The 23,145-nt window shown below is 33.1% G+C and overlaps 1 protein-coding gene and 1 non-coding gene across 2 annotated transcripts; one reads left to right on the top strand and one right to left on the bottom strand.

The window, feature by feature from the left end:
* Positions 1-728: 728 nt before the first annotated feature.
* Positions 729-21,160, bottom strand: LOC128167874 (uncharacterized). Its single transcript, XM_052833823.1, has 8 exons — positions 21,034-21,160; positions 12,998-13,237; positions 12,586-12,816; positions 3,437-3,517; positions 3,094-3,294; positions 2,665-2,883; positions 1,952-2,137; positions 729-1,773 (listed from the first exon to the last, which is right to left on the bottom strand). Exons 1-8 carry the CDS (start codon positions 21,095-21,097, stop codon positions 1,499-1,501), a joined length of 1,497 nt encoding a protein of 498 aa, XP_052689783.1. The 5' UTR covers positions 21,098-21,160; the 3' UTR covers positions 729-1,498.
* Positions 14,852-14,924, top strand: Trnas-aga (transfer RNA serine (anticodon AGA)). The gene has a single exon. It is a non-coding gene; the product is annotated as a tRNA-Ser (tRNA).
* Positions 21,161-23,145: the final 1,985 nt, after the last annotated feature.

Here is a 23,145-nt window from a genome sequence, read left to right as displayed (position 1 = left end):
TTGTAATTTCCATGAAATGAAACTTTACTGCAGACCTACCATTTTTAACTTTTTTTTTCTTTTAGAGTAGAGTAAATTAATAGGAGTAAATTATTTGAAATAAGCATTTTTATTAAATGGACAAAAATATTTTTCAAGATACTGTGCAACAGTAATTCAAGAAGCGGTGTAAATCAGATGTGGATACTTAAGAATTAAAAGAAACTTAGAGAAAATTTGAAATCCCAAAATTTTACCAAAATCTATAGCCTTAAAACTGACGACTTTTCTACACTTTATACAACCATCTACCACGATAGATTAGTGTCCAGACTTTTGTTTCACATCATTGATAGCTGCTTTTTCAATAAAAAAAAAAAAGGTTTACGTAAATTACTTACTTTGTCATCGGTTAAAAACCAATTGGATTGTGCAAACAATCACTCTGAAGTTGGTGTTAAAAAGATGTTTGCGTTTCTGATAGACAACATCTATGTAGGTTATTGAAATCAGGTCTTCCAACAATCTGATGGAATTCCCATAGGTATTTATTGTTAGCAGACATATTTTTCAATTCATATGAAGCAGAATTTATTCTGAAACTTGGATGTGAAAACACTCGTTGTGGCCATCAACTCACCATACCGGTATATCGACGACGTACTATCAATTAACAATTCTTATTTTCATACTTACAATACAATACAATACAATACACGTCTATCAATTTTCAAGACATAAACGAGAAATTGTCGTTATGTGTATTTATTTCTCCTTTTTATAAAAAAAAATGTACATAGATTGCAATATGATCAGGACAGAAACGATGCGACAAACATTCGAAGCATTGGAAAAGGCTCACTGCTGATGCATTATAGATTAGGTTAACTCGTGTTTCCGATTCGAGTGTCCGAGCGAAATTAATATGACGATGAAAAATTAAATTTCCTTTTAAACATGAACCAGTTTAAGGTTTGGGTTACAGGAGCTTTACATCGGTCATGGCATTAGATAGATCTACAAATCTACAAAAGTGACTCTCTTGGAAAATCTGGGCAAATGTTGTGTTGATATTCTCTTTAGTAGGTTGGACAAGCAAATATTTCTCCCAGTTTTCTTCTTTTTTTACATTGCGATATTAGAAACTGTGTAACTTTCAGAACCGATGACTTATTTAGAGACAAGGCCATCGGGCATTTGAATGGTATTAACGGAAAATAAAAATAAATGCATTTAAACAATTCACTTTGAGATATACAAAAACAGAACGCATGTCTATTGTTCATTTGAAAAGGTCAATAAACATTAAATTTCTTATTTTTTTCTGGTTTCCTCAAAAGTAATTAAAATCACCGATCAAGTCTTTCTGTAGACCATGGATAAATAATTCAAAACATATTAACAAACAAAAATAACAAATCAGCCCGCAGTTGATATCATAGGCCGTAACGGATGAAATCAGCCCGCAATAGATATCAAGGGCCGTAACGGATTATAGCAAATCAGCCTGCAGTCGATATCAAGGGCCGTAACGGATGTGTCTATAGAGCATTGGGATGTCACTACAAACAATAATGGACACAACAAAAACGATTATCCCGATCCCGAGAACGGAACCAATTCCTTTCGCTGATTTTCTTTCGTCTTTTGCGCATGTCTTCTTCCTCACTGTAGCAGAAAGTGCTTTTTTGTTTATTTCCAATTCTTTTTCTATTTCTTTTATTCTGTTATGTAGTTCTTGAGGGTCCGTAATGAAATTCTGAGACTTTAACCGCTCACATGGGCACTTACAACCTGGAACAAAAAACAAAAAGAAACGGAAAACGTGACATCAAATAATGTGTGGACCGTAGTGGAATGAAGTTTCAAGATCAACCCAGTTTGATCCGTGCAATACCAGTTACTGATGTTTAAACTTAAGAAAAACATTACCTTCATTCATAAAAAATGATTTTGAATTTTTTTCTCTTACGTTTACAGACAGGTTTATCTTCTGTCCAATCACCTCTCTTGTTACAAACTCTCGTTAAATTCCCTTTCACGATACGATGATTTTTCCTGCATGTGTAAGTTACACTATAATCAACAAAATAATTGGGGGAGGGATGTGTATGTCGAATCGTCGTACTGTTATCGTGTATAGGTTCCTGGCATGTAACTGGAAAAAAATATTAGTTTATGTTAGTAAAAGCGGTGGTGCCATTCACATTTAAGCAAGAAATCTGATAATCATTCTGATTAATATTTATTTTCTTTTTTTACGTAAGTGATCTAACAGAATTAATGATGAATGATAAAGTAAATGAGGACTTTCCTTTCGGGGAATTAAAATGACACAACTTAAAATACTTATGCTGTTTTTCCTCGGAAATAAAAAAGTATTTTTTATGAAAAAGGGTTTTTAAAATTTTTTGATTGAGAGATACATTTTTTTCTCTTTAAGAATTAGTTTCTTCATGATACGACGTTTAGGATCGTATTATCTTGTTTTGAACGTAAAAAGTAAAATGTATGCTATCGCAAGATAATAGTTCTTAACATAGATATGGAATTTTTCCCTCTCAGAAATTCTACAAATCGCAATCTTTAAAAACCGTTTTGGTCATAAATAAACAGTGGTCAATTTAATTGATTTGAGATAAATATCTTGAGCTGTATTGAGCAATATTTGGAGAGTTTTCTTACTATTGCACACTGGGGCTTCCCCAATCCACTGCCCCTCTCGTTGACACTGCAGAGTGAGGTTTCCTTTGGTCAGTACATGTCGGTCCGAACAGTTTAATTCTCGAGACTTGAACAACGCACTAAACTCTGTCATGACATCGGTATGATACCTTAAACCTGAATCAGTCATCAGTTGAGAGACAGGGATTGTGTTGTTGTAGGCTTCATTTACACAACGGTCTGAAATAAAATGTTAAAGATTAGGTTACTGTAAATATGTTACATGTATTCACTTTGCTCTGTCACCAAGTGTAAGTGTTGAAACCATTCAAGGAAAGGAAAATACACTTTCTTGAATATTTCTTGAGAAGCATAATTATATCTTTATTTCAGAATCTGTTTTTAATTATGTTATTTCTTTTATTTAAGTTATATGTTATTTGTGTTTACCGGTGCAATAAAAGCTGATTGAGCTGTCTTTTAAGTTCTGACTTGTTGGAATGGTACATTGTTGTTTTCCGTCACACGCCTCTAAAATACTCTCTAATTCTGACTCAGTCTGACTGATCAGGTTCATGATAGAGAGGTAGTCCTTGTAACATTGTAGGGTGACGTTCCCATTTCCAAATGCAATTCTGCTGTCCCACAGAACTATAAGAATGGTATCAAAAGAAATCGAGAAAATATATGATTGACTTGGTGTTTTTGTGTTTTTATGTTGGAGCAATTCGGTTGTATGAATAGTATTTAAAAATAGGACCTTGTCTGAATTTTTTACAAAATTTATAAATACCCAAGTTCTGATCATCCATCGTGGTGTTTCCATTTCGGCACTTACAACCAGGAGCTTCTTCATAAGTTACATGTATACACCCTGAAAATTATTTTAAAACTTATACAAAGTGCAAACATAATCAGATATTTTAAGGTCAGACGACACGTTCCTCGAGCATCTTTTTTGTATCTCCTCGTAATAGACAATTCCAATAAAAAATATTTATAACCTTTTTAAAAATGATTTAGATTTTTTATTTTTTGCATTTGTAAACCTATACTCTGTCCCGAGTTTTTGCTTCCACCACTTTTTGCTTGATATTTCAATAAAAGTAAATACCTTTGTGCTCAAACTACGTTCATCCACTAATATGAAAAATGTCCAGATTATCTGTTTTGAAACACCCCCTCTACCGCTTCAGATTTCAATACACATCCAAAAATTGAAAGTCTACCGAGATTTTGCATTGCATCAGCCATTATGAAGCCCGGATGATAACGTTAAAAAATTGCGCGATGTATTCCGGGTGTATTCGGAATGGAGAAATGATGTAAACATTTCCCATTATAAATCTCCGTAAGAAAATTGTTTTCGTTCCTGTGAAATATTATGAGTGAAAAGGGATAATTGTTCAATGAAGATATCTTGGATATACTCAGTATTCCCTTTCATCGATTTCAATTGTATTTCTTTCACAGGTATGTGTATTTTTATTAAAAATCATCAAAAATTGATGGAAGCAATAACTTGGGACAGACTATAGATGGCCGCGTGGTAAGAGTGGTGGCCGCATGGGACTTCGGGTTTGCTAATGGCAAGGTGAGCACGTTTATTTTGGCTGATCAAATACAACCGAGCGTGTTTACTGTTAGAAGTGAACCACCGAACTGTGTCTTCTATAGACAAACTTTATGTTTAAACCTGTGTTTATTTTACTTGTACTGTATATATAGAAGTGAATTATTACAAAATGTAAATAAGTTTCAATCAGGGATGGCAGCCACGTCCAGTGGTCACCATCTTGGCGGATCGCAGAATTTGTTTGTGAACAGAACATGTTGTAAAGAAAACACTTCATTTGTGAATGTGAAAGATAATTCCTCAGTGAAGCCTGAAGAAATTATCAAATTTGTCCATGATAACTGTGGTGTTGGTAGTTTGCTCGCATGTGTCCCAAAATCGGGCAATTTTTATGAAATAACATTAGAAGGGAGAGCCCCCTTACAATACCTCTTAGAGGGGAGAAAAATAGGTCAACAAACATTCGAATGTCATGAGGTGGTACCTAGTTCGATCGTCGTTAGTTTCATGCACCTGCCTGCTTATATCGAAGATGCAGAAATTGAAATGTCTTTACGATCTATGGGGGTTGAACTTTTGTCCCCAATCAATTGGAGATTCTATCATGGTACAACAATTGCAGAGGGTACTCGATACGCAAAAATCAAACTACCTGAAAACATGACATCACTGTCATATACGATGAAATTCCAGAAAGATTATTACAGATGTATTCATAATGGCCAGTTAAAAGTGTGTTCTTTGTGTTACGCAAGTGATCATCTTTTTAGAGTGTGTCCAAAATTCATCTGTTATAAATGTAAGGGCCAGGGTCACTATGCAAGAACATGCAAGTCTGTAGGATATGATGATTGCAGTGAATGGGAACACAATTGTTCGTGTCGCATTAGTCACCCCTGCGAATGTTATTGTTATTTAAATTTTGGACCACGTGGTATTATTTGACCCTTTCAGTTTCGCAGTTAAAATCGTGCCTCGTGTTTGTAGTCTTTTTCATAGAATCTAGGTACTTGTAGTCAAATATCAAACCTAGCTAGAGGTTTATTGATTTTAAACTTTATCTTCATTAATTGGTGGATAAAATGTGTTCTAGAAATAAATTTGACAATAGAAGAAAATAGTTTTTTTTTCTGCTGTTGCAACAACTAACATGATTAGAAGAGACACCCCTAAGAGTTTATTTTCGATCCGCGCCTGACCTAATAGCATCAATAGTGAAACAGACTATTCAATTTTATGCAGAATGTTTCATGAAAATGGCCCGATATACTAAGTTTTTATGCAAAACAGACACTTATTATATTTTTAAAAAACATGATATTTCACACAACAAGCATCAAGCATGGCGTTGATTTTATTAAGCAACCCAGTGTTTATATTTTAACCACTCTTCACGTGGTTGAAAACGAACGATAACTCTGTTCTGAATATCATCGTTTAATTTAAATAAACGCTAGGTAGTGAAATGAAACATACATCTTAGACGATTTTCATGTTTTAACATAAATCAAAGCAGGATATGATATGAAAAAAGACCAGTCCTTACGTATTTTGAGAATATTATCCGAACATTTATACTTCCGCTCGAAATTTCACAGGAACTGAACAATTCTCGGTGAAGTCTCGTGAACTTTCATTCGAGCACCTCTGGATTTATTATATACTTAGCAACGATAAAGAAAACATTCCGAACACATTCGCAGGGGTGTTAGTGAACAGGGTGAAAACGAATCGGGTAACGATGAAAATAATGAATGGGAAGAGAACTCTGAAGAGGTGAAAATAGAGAACGATGACGAAGTACACAAGGACGAAGAGGCAATTGAAGGGGAAACGGAAACACCAGTACAGGTAGATGTTTTAGGAACACAGGCCCCAGTGAAATTAGATCAGGAGAAAACGGAAGAAAAAGAAAACCAAACTCAAAATGAAATTCCGACCGAAGAAAAAGTAACGGAAAATAAAAATTCAGAAATCATTGATAGTGAAATGCGTACAAGTGACAGAGATAAGTAAAGTTCGGAATCAGAACCTGATACAGAAGTGATGATAACCGGAAAAAAGAAGAGAAAGAAAACGAAAGATAAAAGCAAAACCAAGTCGAAAAAGAACAAATAAAATGGAGCGAATGATTACATTTTTCATTTTAGCAATGGTTTTCATAACCTTGTGGAACTGTAACGGTTTGGTGAACATTGATAAAATGAAAATGGTGTTTAGTTTATTTGACGAAAGAAAATATGATATTGTAGCATTGCAAGAAACTCATTGGAAAGATGATTTTATTGATAATTATAAACATTTGTGGAATGGTGTTATTTATCATAATAGTGTAAGTGTGTCATCCAAAGGATAAGCATTTTTAATTAGAAATGATATTAAATCAAATATTGAAATTGTAAATGGATTTGATGGTAGATTTTTGCATGTCAAATACACGGAAAATGACAACAAGTATGATATTATACATGTATATGCGCCTAATGATGTTAGAGAAAGGGAAATGTTTTTAAAAAATATTACAAATGTTATGCCACGTTCTACAGAGTTAATCATTATGGGAGACTTTAATAATACTCTTGCTGAGATAGATAGATGTGGTAAAACAGTACATAAGTATGACCAGAGTTACAAAGCATTGACAGATATGATGACTGAGCATGATGTGGTTGATATATGGAGACAAAGAATGAAAGAAAAAAGGGTTTTCTAGGAAATTTATTAGAGAAGGGATGCTTGTACAAAGTAGAATTGATTTTATTTTGATTGCAAAAATTCTTTGTGTTTATGTGAGAAACATATTTTATGTGGAAACAACAATGAGTAATCACTCTATGATTGTAATGAATTTTAACACAGAAGTCTGTGAAAGAAGTCCAGGTGTTTGGATCCATAACAATTTGTTATTGTACAATGAAATGTATGTTAACAAAGTACAAGAACTTATTGAAAAAGAAAAGAAATGTATATTATTTGAACAATCAATTTTAGTTTGGTGGGATAATTTGAAGTATAAAATTAAAAAACTGTCACAAATATATAGTAAAAATAGAGCTTAAGAAAGAAATAAGGAATATTACAGAATTCAAAACAATTTGCAAAGATTATCACAAAGTATTGCTGATGGTAATTGTATAGACATTAAAAAATATGAAAAACTTAAAACTGATCTCTGTGAATATGAAAATGAAAAATGTACAGGTGCCATACTAAGGTCTAAGGCCCAGTGGGCGAATGAATCAGATTTATTGAATTATTATTGAATTATTATTCAATTATTATTATTATTATTATAATATTATTATTATTATTGAATTATTATTAATTTAGAGAAAAGCAGACAAGAGTCAAACACAGTAAAGGAATTGTTAGATAAAAACGGTGAAGTTAAGAAAAACATTGATTCTATTTTAGATATGCAATACAATTTTTATTCCAATTTGTATTCATGTGTAACTATAGAATGTGAAAGTAAAAATCACTTGTTGTCATTAGTCGATAAAAAACTTAATGAAAGTGATGTTGAAATGTGTGATAAAAATATTGATGTTAAAGAAATAGAGCAAGCTTTAAAAGAAATGGCCAGCAATAAAAGCCCTGGTCCTGATGGATTGACTGTTGAATTTTATAAAAAGTTTTTGCCACAGTTGAAAAATGTATTGTACAAACTTTTTTTAGAAATAGAAGAAAAAGAAACATTGTCAAAAAACTGGAGACCTATTAGTCTCTTGAATGTTGATTACAAAATCATCGCAAAAATTATGTCAAATAGACTGAAGAATGTTTTACCAAACATAATTTCTGATAGTCAGACATGTTGCATTATTGGGAAATATATTGCAGACACGTTAGAAAGTATAAGAGATATAATAGAGATGACTGAAATAGATGAAATGGAAGGTTATATTGAAAAAATTGTTCAAGAAAAAGCTTTTGATAGAGTTAGTCATGAGTATATGTTACAGGTGTTGAAAGTATTTGGTTTTGGAGATTATTTCAGAAAATGGGTAAAAATATTCTATACAGGTATTTATAGCAGTGTTAAAAGTAATGGTCATCTTACAAAATATTTTCCAATCAAAAACTCGATAAGGCAAGGTTGCCCAATATCTGCTTTATTGTATGTATTATGCACAGAACCTTTAAGTTGTGCAATTAAATGTAATGGTTATATTAAAGGTATAGATATTCCTTTGTCTGATAAAACTGCATTGGTTTTTCAACATACAGATGATACGACATTATCGGTTTGTGATAAAAGGTCAATTTTTGAGATATTTAAGATTTTTGAATTGTATGGACGAGCCTCTGGTGCCAAAATAATTGTTCAAAAGTCTGAAATTATGTGTATAGGTTCAGGAAGATTATTGGAAGATGAAAGAAAATTAATTAATGTCACTGAAACAAATGTTACGAAAATCTTTGGAGTTTATTTTGGTAGAAACAAAGAAGAGTGTGCAAATTTAGATTGGAGAAACAAAGTACAAAATATAAAACCAATTCTTAATCTGTGTAGACAAAGACAGTTGACAATACATGGGCGAGCTAGTGTTATAAATACATTGTTTATGTCCAAATTATGGTATTCCATGTCTGTGATTTCTATCCCATTTTGGGCTAGAGATACAATTCAAAAAGAATGTATTGATTTTTTATGGAATTATGGTACACATTTAGTGTCATATAAAGCAATTGTTGGCGAACACAAAAATGGTGGTATCGACTTAAGTTTTTATCCAAGTATTTGTGTCCTACAAAAGAACTAATATGGAAACACACTTTTAGCTATTTTTTATCAACAATTTGTGATTTGAAAGGTGGTGTTGAAGTATTTCTTCTACAGTTGAACAAAAAGGATTAGGTTGAGATGTTTAGTGCCTGGTATGCTGTGAAAGATAATGTTGATTACAATGAAAATAGAAACGATGTGTTTAATTACTGTTTGTTTTTTAATCTTAAAATTGTTAATCAGAACAAAACATTAGTGTGGGTATATTTTATAAAAGCAGGTATTACACATATCAGAGACATTTCATGTGAAATAATACCAGGATTTTTGCCTGTGTCTTGTATAGTAGAACTGATACATGAATATGATTCAGAAATTAAGGTAAAACACATCAAAGATGATTATGCAACATTATTATCAGTTAAACCAGAAGAGTGGAAAAATATTGTTCAAAATTTTGTTCATGTGAGAGAAGCATTGCTTCCAAATTTTTCGATTTGTGTAGAAAATAACTAATATGTGTTTTCTTCATGTACAGTAAATATTTTTTACAAAATGTTAATACAAAAGCTGGTTAACCCTCCAATATCAAACGAATACTGGAAAGGAAAACTGCAAATAGATAATGCGTCTATACTTGATAACAGATGGATAATATTTCGAGGAGTTGGTAAACCTCCAGATGTTGTAGATCTTGATTTTAAGATTTTTCATAATGGTATTTTTACATGTGAAAAACTGTTCAAGATCGGTAAAACAGATTCAAACAAATGTCCATTATGTAAAACAGAATGCGAAGATTTATTTCATATGTTTGTAAAATGTGACGAAGTGCAGGAATTTAAGAAAGATTTTATAATATATCATTTGGAATCGCTATTGAAGGACTGTGAGAATAGTGTATACAATGTTTTAGATATTGATGAAATTTTGATGACGGCATTTCCTAATGTCATGAAAAATGTTAATACATTTTTTGTGATTTTTTTCATATCAATATGTAGATTTACTATTTATAGAAGAAAATATTGTTGCAAAATAATCAAAAAATGGATTTGAAAAGGTTTTGCAAATATTTACTCAGACATTATATTTATTACAACTATCATTACATGTGTATAGTACAAGACAACAGAAAAATGTTTTCAAAAAAGTTTTTGAAGAAAAAATCCACTTTTAAAGGAAACAGAAGGTGTACTATTGTTTATTTTTTTTTAATATTTTATTATAAAGTATTGACATGTAGACTGTGATTGTGATAATTGAAAGTTGATCAATAAGAAGAAAAAAAAAAGAGCGGTGGCCGCACACTGCTAGAACTGTAGGTTCCATGGGTCGTGAGTTCAAACACCATCTCCGGCTGTATATATCAATGTATTAATTTTTATATCAGCAATTCAAGTGTATTTTCAAAAAGATTATATAGGAAATTGCATACTCTAGTATTTTTGCAGAAATTCCTGGTCAGGTATCCTAATTTTTTGCAAGAGAGCTTCTCAAAATAGTAGTAAATCAATAACAAATTCCTGGAAAAAGTTATATAAAATTGAGGAACGTGTCGTCTGACCTTAATACATATTCTAGTATGAAAATTAGAGAAATGATAAAAAAAACCCAGTTATTATATCCATATCATTTGCTTAAAAAACTTTAGTGGAAGATGTCAAATAAAGCAAGTTATCTCTCTATTTAGGGCTTTTCGACTTTCGGTCGAAAAGACCTATTGTTTTCGTTCTGTTTTATTATTATTATTCTTCTCGACAAAGTTTCGTCATGGATTTTCTGAAAACGGAACAAAAAAATAAAAATTTAGTGTTAGATTCTTTTAGCAATTGTTAAGTTCTCCCGTATGTCCCTTTTTGGACTTCCGGCCTATATACTTCCGGTTTATACATGCAAAAAACAAAATATTAAAAGGACCTTTGTACAATGAAGCTCATTGAAGTGGTAAAATTTTACGTTTTAATGGAATGTTCTAAACTTTGTATCGAATGTCAATTGTTACATAAGTCACGCCCATTTCTTTTGAAACGAGAAAAATAGTATTCGTCACAATGTAAACACAAATAAATTTGTTACTAAAAATATTCTTGACTCTTTATTTTGAACAATATCACTGTTTCTGAACATATATGTGGAAAGAAAAAAGTGTGTTTATGTGTGTTTTTGTGTATAATGCACGTGTGTGAAATTCCTGCTTGTGCTGTTTAGAAGAGTGGCGGTTCCGAAAGCATTTTGACGAATACTGTTTTCCTCGTTTCAAACGAAATGGGTGTGTCTTATGTAACAATTGACGTTCGATACAAAGTTTAGAACATTTCATTCGAACGAAAAATTTTACAACTTCAATGCGCTTCATTGTATCTATTTTATTTTTTGATTATAAACAAAGAAATTTGGATTTAGATACTTCATACTATGATATACAAAATTGTGAGCGACAACTTTTTTGTATCTCTTGCTGTTTTTTGAGATATTAGACTTCAAACTATGAAAAAAGGGGCGATGAAAAAACTAAAAATTGAAATAACCACCAAATTTTTTAAATGAGGAAAGGAAAAGGTTAAAACTGTCATAATAATCATATATTTAAAGTTTCGTTTGAAACCATTGAGAACTTCCGGTTTTATAAGTTGATAAAAAATCATCTATGGTTGTTTTAATGTTAAACTGAATTCACGCGTGCCACTTTTTCTCAAACAGTTTTCAAGTAAATATTTCCATATTTAATATTTATATTGAGGGACCTAATTTGCAGACTGGAAAATGTTTTGAGATTTTGAAAGATAAGGGATCTAGAGGGGTCAAAGCTCAAAACAACCCTTTAGCTGTATCTTTTTTATTTTTCATCCGATTTTTAAAATCTTTTCGGTTTTGAGTAAAGAGTACAATTTAAAAATTATGGTCCGTATGGCCATTTTTTTGACTTCTTATAGGAGTATTAAGGGTGTGAATATTGCAACTTTTTAAAAGTTGAAAAAAGTTATTTAGAAAGAGTTATCTCGCTTTGCTCAATGAACGTAGAACATTAATACTCGAGGCATACCACGTTTTGGAATACTTACTTTTTATGATTTTTTGGAAATATTCTTTTAGAAATTAAAAATATATTTACTTTTAAAGTGCTGAAGTTATCTTTTTTTGACATTGCATTATTTATAAGGTTATATTTCTAATAGGCAACTGATTATACCAGGGCGGTGAAGAATTTTTAAATAAAAAATAGATACGATTTTACCTGACATTTACAATCAAAAAAGGGAAAGGGGAAGTCGAAAAGCCCTTACTTTTTGTTGAAGACAAAAAAAGTTCTAGTTGAAATTGGTTTCAGATATACTTTTTTAAAGTTTTTTAAAATCGATAAGACATCAGAATGTTAAAATTTAGACTACTCAAACGCCAGCGGCCACTTAACAGTTCATAATCGGAACGAAAGTACTGGAAATACATACATTGCTTAAGGGAGTTAGAGTTTGTTTTACTTATGCATCACACTTTCCAAGTCAGTAGTTACAAATTAATTGATATCACGCACTTAAGGTGTCTGATTAACCATAAAAAATTCAAATGCATATTAAATGTTCCAAATAACTCGACAGTATGACCAACTTTGTCAAAATTTAGTTTTATATATTACCGTAAACTTCCGCCTCACAGAGTTCCACATAATTGCCATGGTCCTCATCGGTGACAGTCCTGTTTACTAAGATGTAAACTTGGAGTCCTTGATGACCACCAGGGAAAACGATCGTGTTTTGGTAGCTTGGTTTGACGTGTCCGTCATGATACACAGGATTAAGGGTGTTCAGCTCCTCTGGTGACACCGTCTCATTGGTGATGAAGACGTAATATTTTTCATGGCGAGAGTCTAACCGAATTAAAAGTATTTAGAATTGGTTTGAATTAAAGTTAAGAAATTTCATGAACATTGATTTATTTAAATGAAATGAATAGATATTTGCCACGAAAGATGACGAAAATAATAATAAGTGAGGATACCCATGCCCCCAAGATAATAGATAATAGCATTTATATTTATGAAAACTTACATTCCTCTCTGAAGATTAAGTTGATTTTAAATATCATCGAAAGAGATTTGAAGGTAACCTGCCACCAGGCAGTTTGACTCCAGGCCACCGGCTGAGTCCCTGCGCATTGAGGAATGTAATCTGAATATTGTCCATTAAAGGCGTTTTCTGCGATAAGTCGAACGTCACCAGTACCAACATATATCGATGATATGCTGGTGTTGTTTAGATGAGACTTACCCAGATTACACAGCTGTTCACCTAAAGTTGATGAAAAAAAAAACTAGTCATTGACGTTGAAGTCTTTTACTCTTACTAGTGATGTTTCTCTATATGTACACATATAGTCTAATGTTAAGATGATTTTTTTTAAGTATTAATGGAAAAAGGTTGTTCTTTAAAAAAATTACCTAAACAGAAATTAATTACTATGGAGGGTAATCGTGTTCAAAAATCCGGACCTGTAAACTTGTAAATCCGAATATGCAGTCGTGTTGGTGTGTGAGCCTGAGTATGCATGAGTGAAATATTAATCGTATAACCTATAAAACTCGGGGATAAGCACTTCAGAGTTGATCCCGCAGGCCTTCAATCTAATTTTTCCTACAGATGCTTAATTGCAGCTGTAAAATGCTGTTTGTTATTTACCCGTAACCTGCCACTATAATACAGACTTTCCATCTGTAGTCTCTGAATTGTATCTCCGTTTTCTATAATAGCCTGGCTGACAGGTTACAAATCGACAAATGTAAAGTCTACAAGTTTGTCAAATTTTGACAAGACCGTACTAGTATATGGAAACAGTCACGTCAACGATAGAAAAGGCTAGCTGCAGGTAAAGGCATTCCGTAATCGTCGGAATTGGTACGGAATGAATAAAGAAAATATATTAGGTAGGCCCATAATCATATTATCTCTGGATAATAACATTTCTTAAGAAGTATGATTTTTAGGAAAAATAAATTACATGTATTAGCTCGGTGTACATTTTAGCCAGAGAATGTATAAAAGATGCGAGTGAAGAATACTATGGAATCCGGATAGGGCCATGCAGTTCACTATCGCATCATTGCACCATCGACGTTTCAGTCGATAGTGCGATGGTGCGATAGTGCAATTGCGATGATGCGATGGTGCGATGACGATGATGCGATGGTGCGATAGCGCGATGACGATGATGCGATGGCACGACAATGCGATGACGATGGTGCGATGGCACGATAAAGCGATAGCGCAATGACAGGATGATACGATAGCGATGACACTATGATGCGATAGCGTTGATGTGATGCTCTATCGCGTCATCCCTAGTTCTTTATTGCGTCATCGTCATCGTGTCATCGCACCATCGCGCCATCGACTTTATGCGCATGCGCCATTGAAAGGAGAAAACGCGACAGGCAGTGAATATATGACGGATTTTATATGAGAGGTTGATAAACTTGACTCTCTAATAATAATTAGGTATAACAAATTAGCTTTACCCTTTTGCTTACGATATAAATATTTAAATCATAGGTAAATAAACAAAGAAAACAATGCAATTAATGAAAACCACATGATCAAGGCATGGATTGAAACGGAGGGATGATATTTCTCATTCAAATCAATTATGTGACGGTCAGACCGGTTCAAATACCGGCGCCAGATAGCTCAGTTGGTAGCGCACCTGACTAGAGATTCAGGGGCCCGGGTTCGAAACCCGGCCTGGTTCGTCATTATGTCTCCCATCCCGTTACATTTGGTGCTGTGACCTGCCCCTGGAACTGACAGGTTAACTCCTGCCAGGGGAAGAACCTGGGATGATCTTCGAGGGGAAAGATCATTTAAGGAGGGATAAATGTAGTAGTTGGGGCTATATGGACCGTGGATATCGGCCTGGATAGCTCAGTGGTAGAGCTCCTGACTAGAGTTGCAGGGGTCCCGGGTTCGATTCCCGGTCCAGCCATATGTTTTCAATTTATATTCCTCCTTTCCTGTTACAATTAACAAACACATTTGCTTTATATATAGAGCAAAATAAGATTAAATTTCAGTATGCTAGTGAGCTGATAGATTTGGTAAATTGATAAAGAGTGTGTCTTTATTATTTTTAACCAGTCCTTTTTGGTATGACTATCAAGGGAAAAGTGCGTTCTCTATATTCATTGTAATTGTAAGAGTTACCTCCCTTTAAATATTTAATGACTTGTGAACATAATATGAATTATAAAATTGCAAAAGTATTATACTTTTATTTAGATTTAGATGGGAATTATGTACAAGTTAATTACTTAATAGTTATTTTTCTGATGATATATTTGCAGGGTTTATATTTATACACCAACAAATACAAACATCTGCATGTTACTTCGTCCGTATTGAATTTATTTCATCTTAAGTCCTACCCATTAATAATATTTACTAGCATCTCTTCGTCATCAAACGCCATGCTGTGCAATGGCTGCTGGGAATGTAATCCTTTTTATGGAAAGTCGATAGAGCGATGCTACGATAATACGATGACGATGACGCGATAAAGAACTAATAATAACGCGATAGAGCATCGCATCATCGCTATCGCACCATCGTGTCATCGCTATCGCACCATCGCGTTATCGCTATTGTATCATCGCATCATCGCGCTATCGCTTTATCGTGCCATCGCACCATCGTCATCGCATTGTCGCGCCATCGCGTCATCGTCATTGCGCTATCGCACCATCGCATCATCGTCATCGCACTATCGCACCATCGTCATCGCACTTTCGCACCATCTCACTATCGACTCAAACGTCGATGGTGCGATGATGCGATAGTAAACTACGTGGCCCTATCCGGATTCCATAGAATTCTATTGGTTTCAGATACCGGTATCCTTCTAGAACTGGAAAAAATTACATATAATCACACACACACACACACACACACACACACACACACAATATGTCCAAATCAAATCACTGTTCGATTATGGATTAGTATTCAGTGCACGTTTCACTATTCACCGGTCAGCAGAGGATGCTCTCTCCTCCTAGGCACCTGATCCCACCTCTATCTTTTTAGAGCTCCGTGTTGCTCTGCTTTGAATTTGTATTTCGTTTTATGGGTTTTTGAGATGGTTGACGGTTTGTTATTGGCATTTTTTATCGTACTATTTAAGGGGATGGCTTAAACCTTGTATCCCATATTTAGCTCCTCATGTAACATTTAGCTATTTTCACCAGGAAAGCTAAGCATGTGAGTAATCGTGTATTCCCCAATTCATTTTGAGGGTCGACTGGACTCTCCCGGGACCACATTTTCGCCAAATATGAAGGCCCATATATGGGGTACTGGGTTTAGCCAGCATGTTGAAAGATATTCCCATTATAACTGTATTATGCGAAATTTCCTATTTTCATCAGCTTAGCTCTGCCTGTTTATGGTCGTGTAAACCCAATTCCTTTTGAGGGTCGACATGGCTCTCCCGGAGCCCCATTCGTACAAAATATGAAAGCCCAAATATGTGATACAGAATGTTCGCCAGTCCCTTGAATAATATTCCCATTGCTGCAACAGCATGTTAAGATGTATTTCTCACCTTTTCGTCAGGCTAGCTAATTATGTCAAGTGTCAAGTCAATTTAGCAAGTGACAATTTTTAATATATCACTGTTAATTTCAATTAAAAAAGTAAGTTTATGTGGATTCTAAATAAACGTTTACTAGCATGCTAACGGTAATCTGAATAGTGAACTGATCACAGATTCGAAAAGTGAATAATGGAAAGCGAGTATAGTACTCCGATATCTGAATGGAATGTGAGAATTGGTTTGCATGAAAGATTAAATATTTCAAGAACATTTTAAAACTAAAACGGAAAAATAATGATTACATATTGGCTATGAAAAACATATGTACAATAATCAATGAGGTAAGGATGCACCCCCCACCCCAACCCCGAAATATCGGTAATACCGGTACTTCCGTTGATCGAAATTTGTTTCGAATTTTGTTAAGATCTCGTAGAAAGTTCAGAAAACACTTGTGAGTTTCAGTTAAAGTAAAAAAAAACAGATTCGGCGTTAAAGTTAACTGTTAATTAATTTACAGGTCTTATGGATTGGTAGACAATATTTTGTCAATGAATTTAGTTTGATGTATTAGTAATAATCTCTTAAAAATGTGTTACATTGCATATGTATTAGTGGTGATACATATATTAAAGGTATATGAGGCGAATTTGGAGTAAAAAAATTTCACATATCTTGAGTTTGAGTCTTATTGGACATTTCACCAACCATAGGTCCATAAAACATGTTATCTTTCAAACTTTTCTGCACGCCTGATGGATATTAATGTGATCCGCCATTTATAACACCACTGTATGGGCGGCGGAAAGGGTCAAAAAGACGTTTATGCAAAACAAACAGCTAATTTTGACAAATATTTTAAAAATATGAAACAGACTAGCTAAAAACAAAATCAACAACCTATATTGTTAAATTAACAAACACCGATGCAAAAAAAAAGTCAAACAAAGCAAAACCAACAGTCATGCACTAAAAAAACCCAGATTGCGTGCAAAGAGGTATCAGGAAAAATCGTACTCCTGAGAAAATGTAACCCCCCCCCCCCAAAAAAAAAACAAAAAAAAAAAAACGGCATCACAAATTAGAGTGCATTTTCCAGTCGATTTGGGCTAGCTAAGCCTGTTAATGGCCGTGTAAACCCAATTCCTTTAAAGGGTCGACTGGGCTCCATCCCCACCAAATATGAAGGCCCAAATATGTGATAGAGGGTGTTAGCCAGCCCCTTGAAAGATCGATATCCTAAATGCACAGAATATGATGATTGTCATACCTTTGCGCCAGGCTAGCTAATCATGCCAATGTTCAGGTCAGGTCAGAAAGTAATAATTTTTACTATGTTACTTGTTCTTTCGATTAAAAAAGGAAGTTTATATGGAATTTTGAATATAAGTTTATTAGCATGTTTACGGTAATTTGAATGGCGAACCGACCACGGAATTCTATTCGCTATTCGAATAGTAAATAGCGAAAAGCAAATAGAACTTCATCTGAATGTCCTTATCATAGGATTATTTGACACACATTCGTCTATTCAGGCAAACTCATTAAAGATTATATTCACGAGAAGGGAGGGGGTTTAAGCTTATTAAGAGAGCAGCGAGAGCCTTACTGGAATGGAATCCTGTGATATCAAAGATATCTCAGCAAACTAGAAAACAACCATCGTCCAAGTATACGCTCCGACAAACAACGCATGTGAGGATGAGAAGGAAGATTTCTATTCCTCCTTACAGGCAGTTGTTCACATTTTTTTGTTATTTTTTTAAGTCGTTTTATCAAGAATTTACTAGGGGAGGGTTTATAATCTGAAGGTGTAACTACATGTATTTACTTAAATTTTAATTAGTATAAAATGCAACTATACTTCGAGTTCTATGTGTTGCAGTCTATATCCTTGATATTGTATTTATTCATCCATTGTCCATTTTCAATAGCTACGGTAAAAGTATAAAACAGTCATTGCGTCATTATAAGAAAGATTCTAAATTCGTGTGTACTAATATACTATATAACTTTGACCATTCGTTGTTTATTAAATGATTGTAAATTTGATTTAATTGGTCAATCAATGTGATTGTACATTTGTTTTTTAACACTTTTTGTTCAATCCTTAAGTTTGATTTAATTAAACATTTGGAATTCCACACTGGTCAAGACTTGTCTAGAATTTTTGTGAAATGAGAAACGAAACCTGTCCTTATGGTGATGAAAATTTCTAATTATTTTATTTACATATCATACCTTGAATGTTCTTAAGTACGATGTTGGGGCGTGGGGATTTCACCCAGCAAATTTGAAAGAGTTCGTACAAGGTTTTGCATGATATTTTTGAAAGTAAACAATTGTGGTATATGCACATCAATAGTTATTGTATGTTAATTAAGAGTCTCGCCATGACTGTGGTAATTTACGTACAGACATCAAACTAGTAGATCACAAAGTGAAATTGGTTTTAACAGAAAGAATTGAACTGTCATTCAGGTGGAAATTATACCTGAAGGGACTAGAAATACCGTAGAACGTCACCATTGGCTAGCGAAGATAATTTTCCCTATTGGTCTTAGTTTAATTAACTTTCCTGAGCGCAAAGTACATGCACGGTCATGCAATGCTTCCGATGGGAAAGTATAACCCAGGCCCTTTTTGTCATAAGAAAAAAGACTATGCATCGGGAAAGTCTTTGCTACGACATCAATATTTGTTCTGCATGAAGTCGAATTACCGTAATTAATTGTTCAAATGACAAACCGATCTGAATCATTTATGAAGTCTAGTTTTATGATTTTCTTGATGACGAACAAGCCTTTATTTATCGGAATTGTTAATAAATTTTTGTGATGTATTGATTTCATTTTTCCAATTCTGTCTGAGGCTAGCTTATAGGATATTAAAGGGGCATGGTCACATTTTGGTCAAATTTTATTTTTATGTTTTTATCATTTACAATGCTTTATGAATGCATTTCTAATGATCAAATGAAATTTGGGTGCCCGTCCATGAGTTTTAAGCAAGATACAGGGCTCATATTGTTCATCATGTAAACAAGGCTCGTGCCCTATTTTTGTTTACATATGTTCAATATACCAGTAAAATTCTTTTTCAAGATGATTTGTCTATATTCTTATCCATTTTAAGCATAAATAAACAGTTCATAACGATTAACACATTCATTTTAGGTCTAAAACTGGAATTTTCACTTCAACATTCAAAATGTAAACAAAAGCTATGCTTACATAGCGAGGAATTGTAAGCTCTGTAACTCGCTTATATCTGAACAAATGACACTCAAATTTTGGTTGCCTATTAAAAGTGCCTTACTGAAGCATTATAAACATTAAAATCGAAAAAAATAATTTTTGACCAAAATCACGACCATGCCCCTTTAAAGCGTTAAACGACATTTCCATTCGGTACACAATGTTTAGAGGCGGAGCTGTTTCCATCTTCAATCTCTAGAATCAGGCGCGAATCCACCTTATTTTTCGCGTTGTTTTGGGAAATATTGTGAAATAAGAGACAAATATACCGTTCATCTAATTTACCAAATTTGATATACTGTATATATAATTGGAGATGTTATCGTATTGTCGTAATGTGTCGGAAAATATTTTATTCAATTTGAATTTGAATTTGAAAAAAAAACCTTCATTACCCAGTTAATTGAATTTGAATTTTAAAAACTCATAGTTTTTTAAATCGTTATGGAATAATTTCAAATGGTACGCAAAACATTTGCATATCTAAAGTCAATGAATTATGGTTGTGACAATAAGTCAAAAAACCTAATGTTAACTACAGCACAGTTCAAATTGTTCTCACTTAAAAAATAAGAAAAAACGTCACCATTGATTACTGTGTAAAAGAAAACATTGTGGATCAGCTAGTTCAGAAGCCAACATATAATTGTCATAAATATCTTTCCCTATTTCAGAATTTCAGAATTGTATTTTTAATGGCCAGATATTATTGTAATTATTTTTTTAAAACATTCCACATTTTGTATCTCAACGGTTGCCCTTAAAACTGTTTTGTAATCACTAGAAATTGTTTATAATCACTAGAAATGAATAAAAAATGAACAAAAAGAGTTTTCCGTCTGGACATAATCCGTATCCTTTGGAACATCTAGAAAAGAATCGTTTTCAATGTCTTCGAATATCACTACGTGTATTTTTAAAAAAAAAAATCCGACATTTTCAACGACACGATCTTACCGTTATTACAGGTGTTAAAAATGACTAAAGAAGTTGAGGGAACAAACAAGTCATAATTTTTTTTACACATAAGTTGTATAAATCTTAGTCTAACGGGGGAAAAGAGCAATATTCACATTCATCGACACGTATCTATCAACGATATATATTGTGGATAAAAAAGTGTGTATTTTTATAATAACTTGATGCTTATAAAAAATAAAAATAAAATTCGTAATCATGGATCAGAATAAATTAACAAGTAAATTCAATTATCATCAAAAAATATTACTAAAACGATGAATACTTACAGTTTAATTCCCTAAACACGAGAATCGTAAATAGAGTATTAATCTGCTGTAATCCGCGTAACATGTTGGTATTAGATGAATCTTTTTTATATCTAGTTTCCAAAATTTTCAAGATTTTGTTTGTTGTTTTTTTTTTTTCATTTTTGAAACCCGGTATGCAACATTTTTCACGTGTGTATAAAATCCAATATCCAATCCAAATAAAGACCAACTTGATTTAAAGTACATGTATCAAGATCCTATTGGTGCCAATCCTCAAATTAATGACGCGAGCAATAAATTTTAAGCATTGTCCAAAAGGTAGACAGAATAATTATACGTGTTCCATACAGAATTAATTATTGATACCCGCACGTTGATTGATTTTATTAACGATGTCGACAGGAGAATTTCATATGATTAATATGTATTCTCCAATCATGAAAAAAAAATATACCCCATGATGTATAAATTATAGACTTCGACGTGATCAAAATGAATCTATGTGGTGAATACTAGTATGGTGATATGTTTCCATTCTGGTCGTATTCTCCATCCAGTGACAAAGCTAAAAAACAAAAAAAAACAAACAAACAAAACAAACAAACAAAACCAAAAACAAACAAAAAAACAAATGTAATTTCACGCATGATAGCTTTATTTCGCTGCTTCGCCAAATGTGTTTACAAGCACATTTGGTCAAAATCTGGTACACATATGGGATTCCATTCCGGTATAGTAGACAACTGTCATAAAATGCCGTGGGTTGGTTGAGCATGTTAACGTTGAGTCAGGTTTTATATTTCATAGTCATGTACCAAGATCTTTGATCTTGGGTGTGATGGAATGCTCAATAGCTTTATAAGCAGCATTTTGTGTCAACTAAAAATACTGCCTGGCACATTCTTCATTCTTTAACATCTCAGACCCTTGGCCCATGAAACAATCATACATCTTTTTTTTTTACCAGCTATAACTTTCTTTTGAATTGTGTCTTTATACAAAATAAACATTTTATATACGTTTATTAGTTGAGAAATTGTGATTTTAAGATTTTTTTTGGTTGATAAGGTAAATTACTAAAATTGCGCTTGCATGTGTACAGTTTGACGCTCCATCATTTCCCCGGTATAGTGTATTTTAAATTATGCATAAAACCAGTGAAAAGGGTATGATTAGCTCATTCAAATACGAATTTATTGACAGAGCATGAAGAGAAATGTATTAGCATTTAAAAGGTGTTATTTTTGTTAAAAATTTAGTTTTGTAAGCATATATCTATCTATCTATCTATCTATCTATCTATCTATCTATCTATCTATCTATCTATCTATCTATCTATCTATCTATCTATACATGTACACACACACCATTATTATGCCAATATTTTTCAGAAAAAAAAATCAATTTTGATTTTATATCATCCCTGGGCCAAACCACGAGGTAAACATTTTTTTTTCACCCTTTGGTGACTTTTTGGGAGTTGATTTTAATCAACTCTCCTATGCAGTCACTCTGGCAAACCGAAAGTGAAACAGTGTTTGGACCTAAGCACAAATCATCACCGCTGACAAGTCTTAGTTCTTGAATATAATAGAAAAATTCGATGTAATTAATGTATGCTGAAGCATTGTTTTTTCAAGGAAACTTATCTATAAACACTTTGAAAATAGTAGGATTTTATATAATATGAACAATTTAGATATTTATGGAGTCTCATGTATTCCTACGCCAGAGTTTAATATAGTCTCGTTCAACCAAAAGCTCGGCTGTCTCCGTAAATGCTTGTCGGAGATTAACGGAGACAGCTGAGTGTCTGGTTGAACGAGACTGGAGTTCAATATCAATAGTGCTTGGATTCAAACAATTTTTAGAATTGTTTCGATTACTAATACATAGTTTGAAATCTGTCTTTAAACATTACACAACAGGATTCATATGGGGTTTCTCTAAATTCTTGTCTGAAAAGTATAATGAAAATTAAAGTGCGTAATTTAAATACAGACTAGAAACTAATTGCCACGCAAGATAAGTTGATTTTAATATAAATGATAATCGATAAAATCAACTCCCGTCAGTACTTCAGTACTTTGATTACAAAAGTTTTCATACAGTTGAAAGAAAAAGATGTCC

This window comes from Crassostrea angulata, chromosome 1 (assembly GCF_025612915.1).
Source record: "Crassostrea angulata isolate pt1a10 chromosome 1, ASM2561291v2, whole genome shotgun sequence".
Taxonomy (NCBI): domain Eukaryota; kingdom Metazoa; phylum Mollusca; class Bivalvia; order Ostreida; family Ostreidae; genus Magallana; species Magallana angulata.
This window is presented reverse-complemented; position numbering and strand designations above follow the sequence as displayed.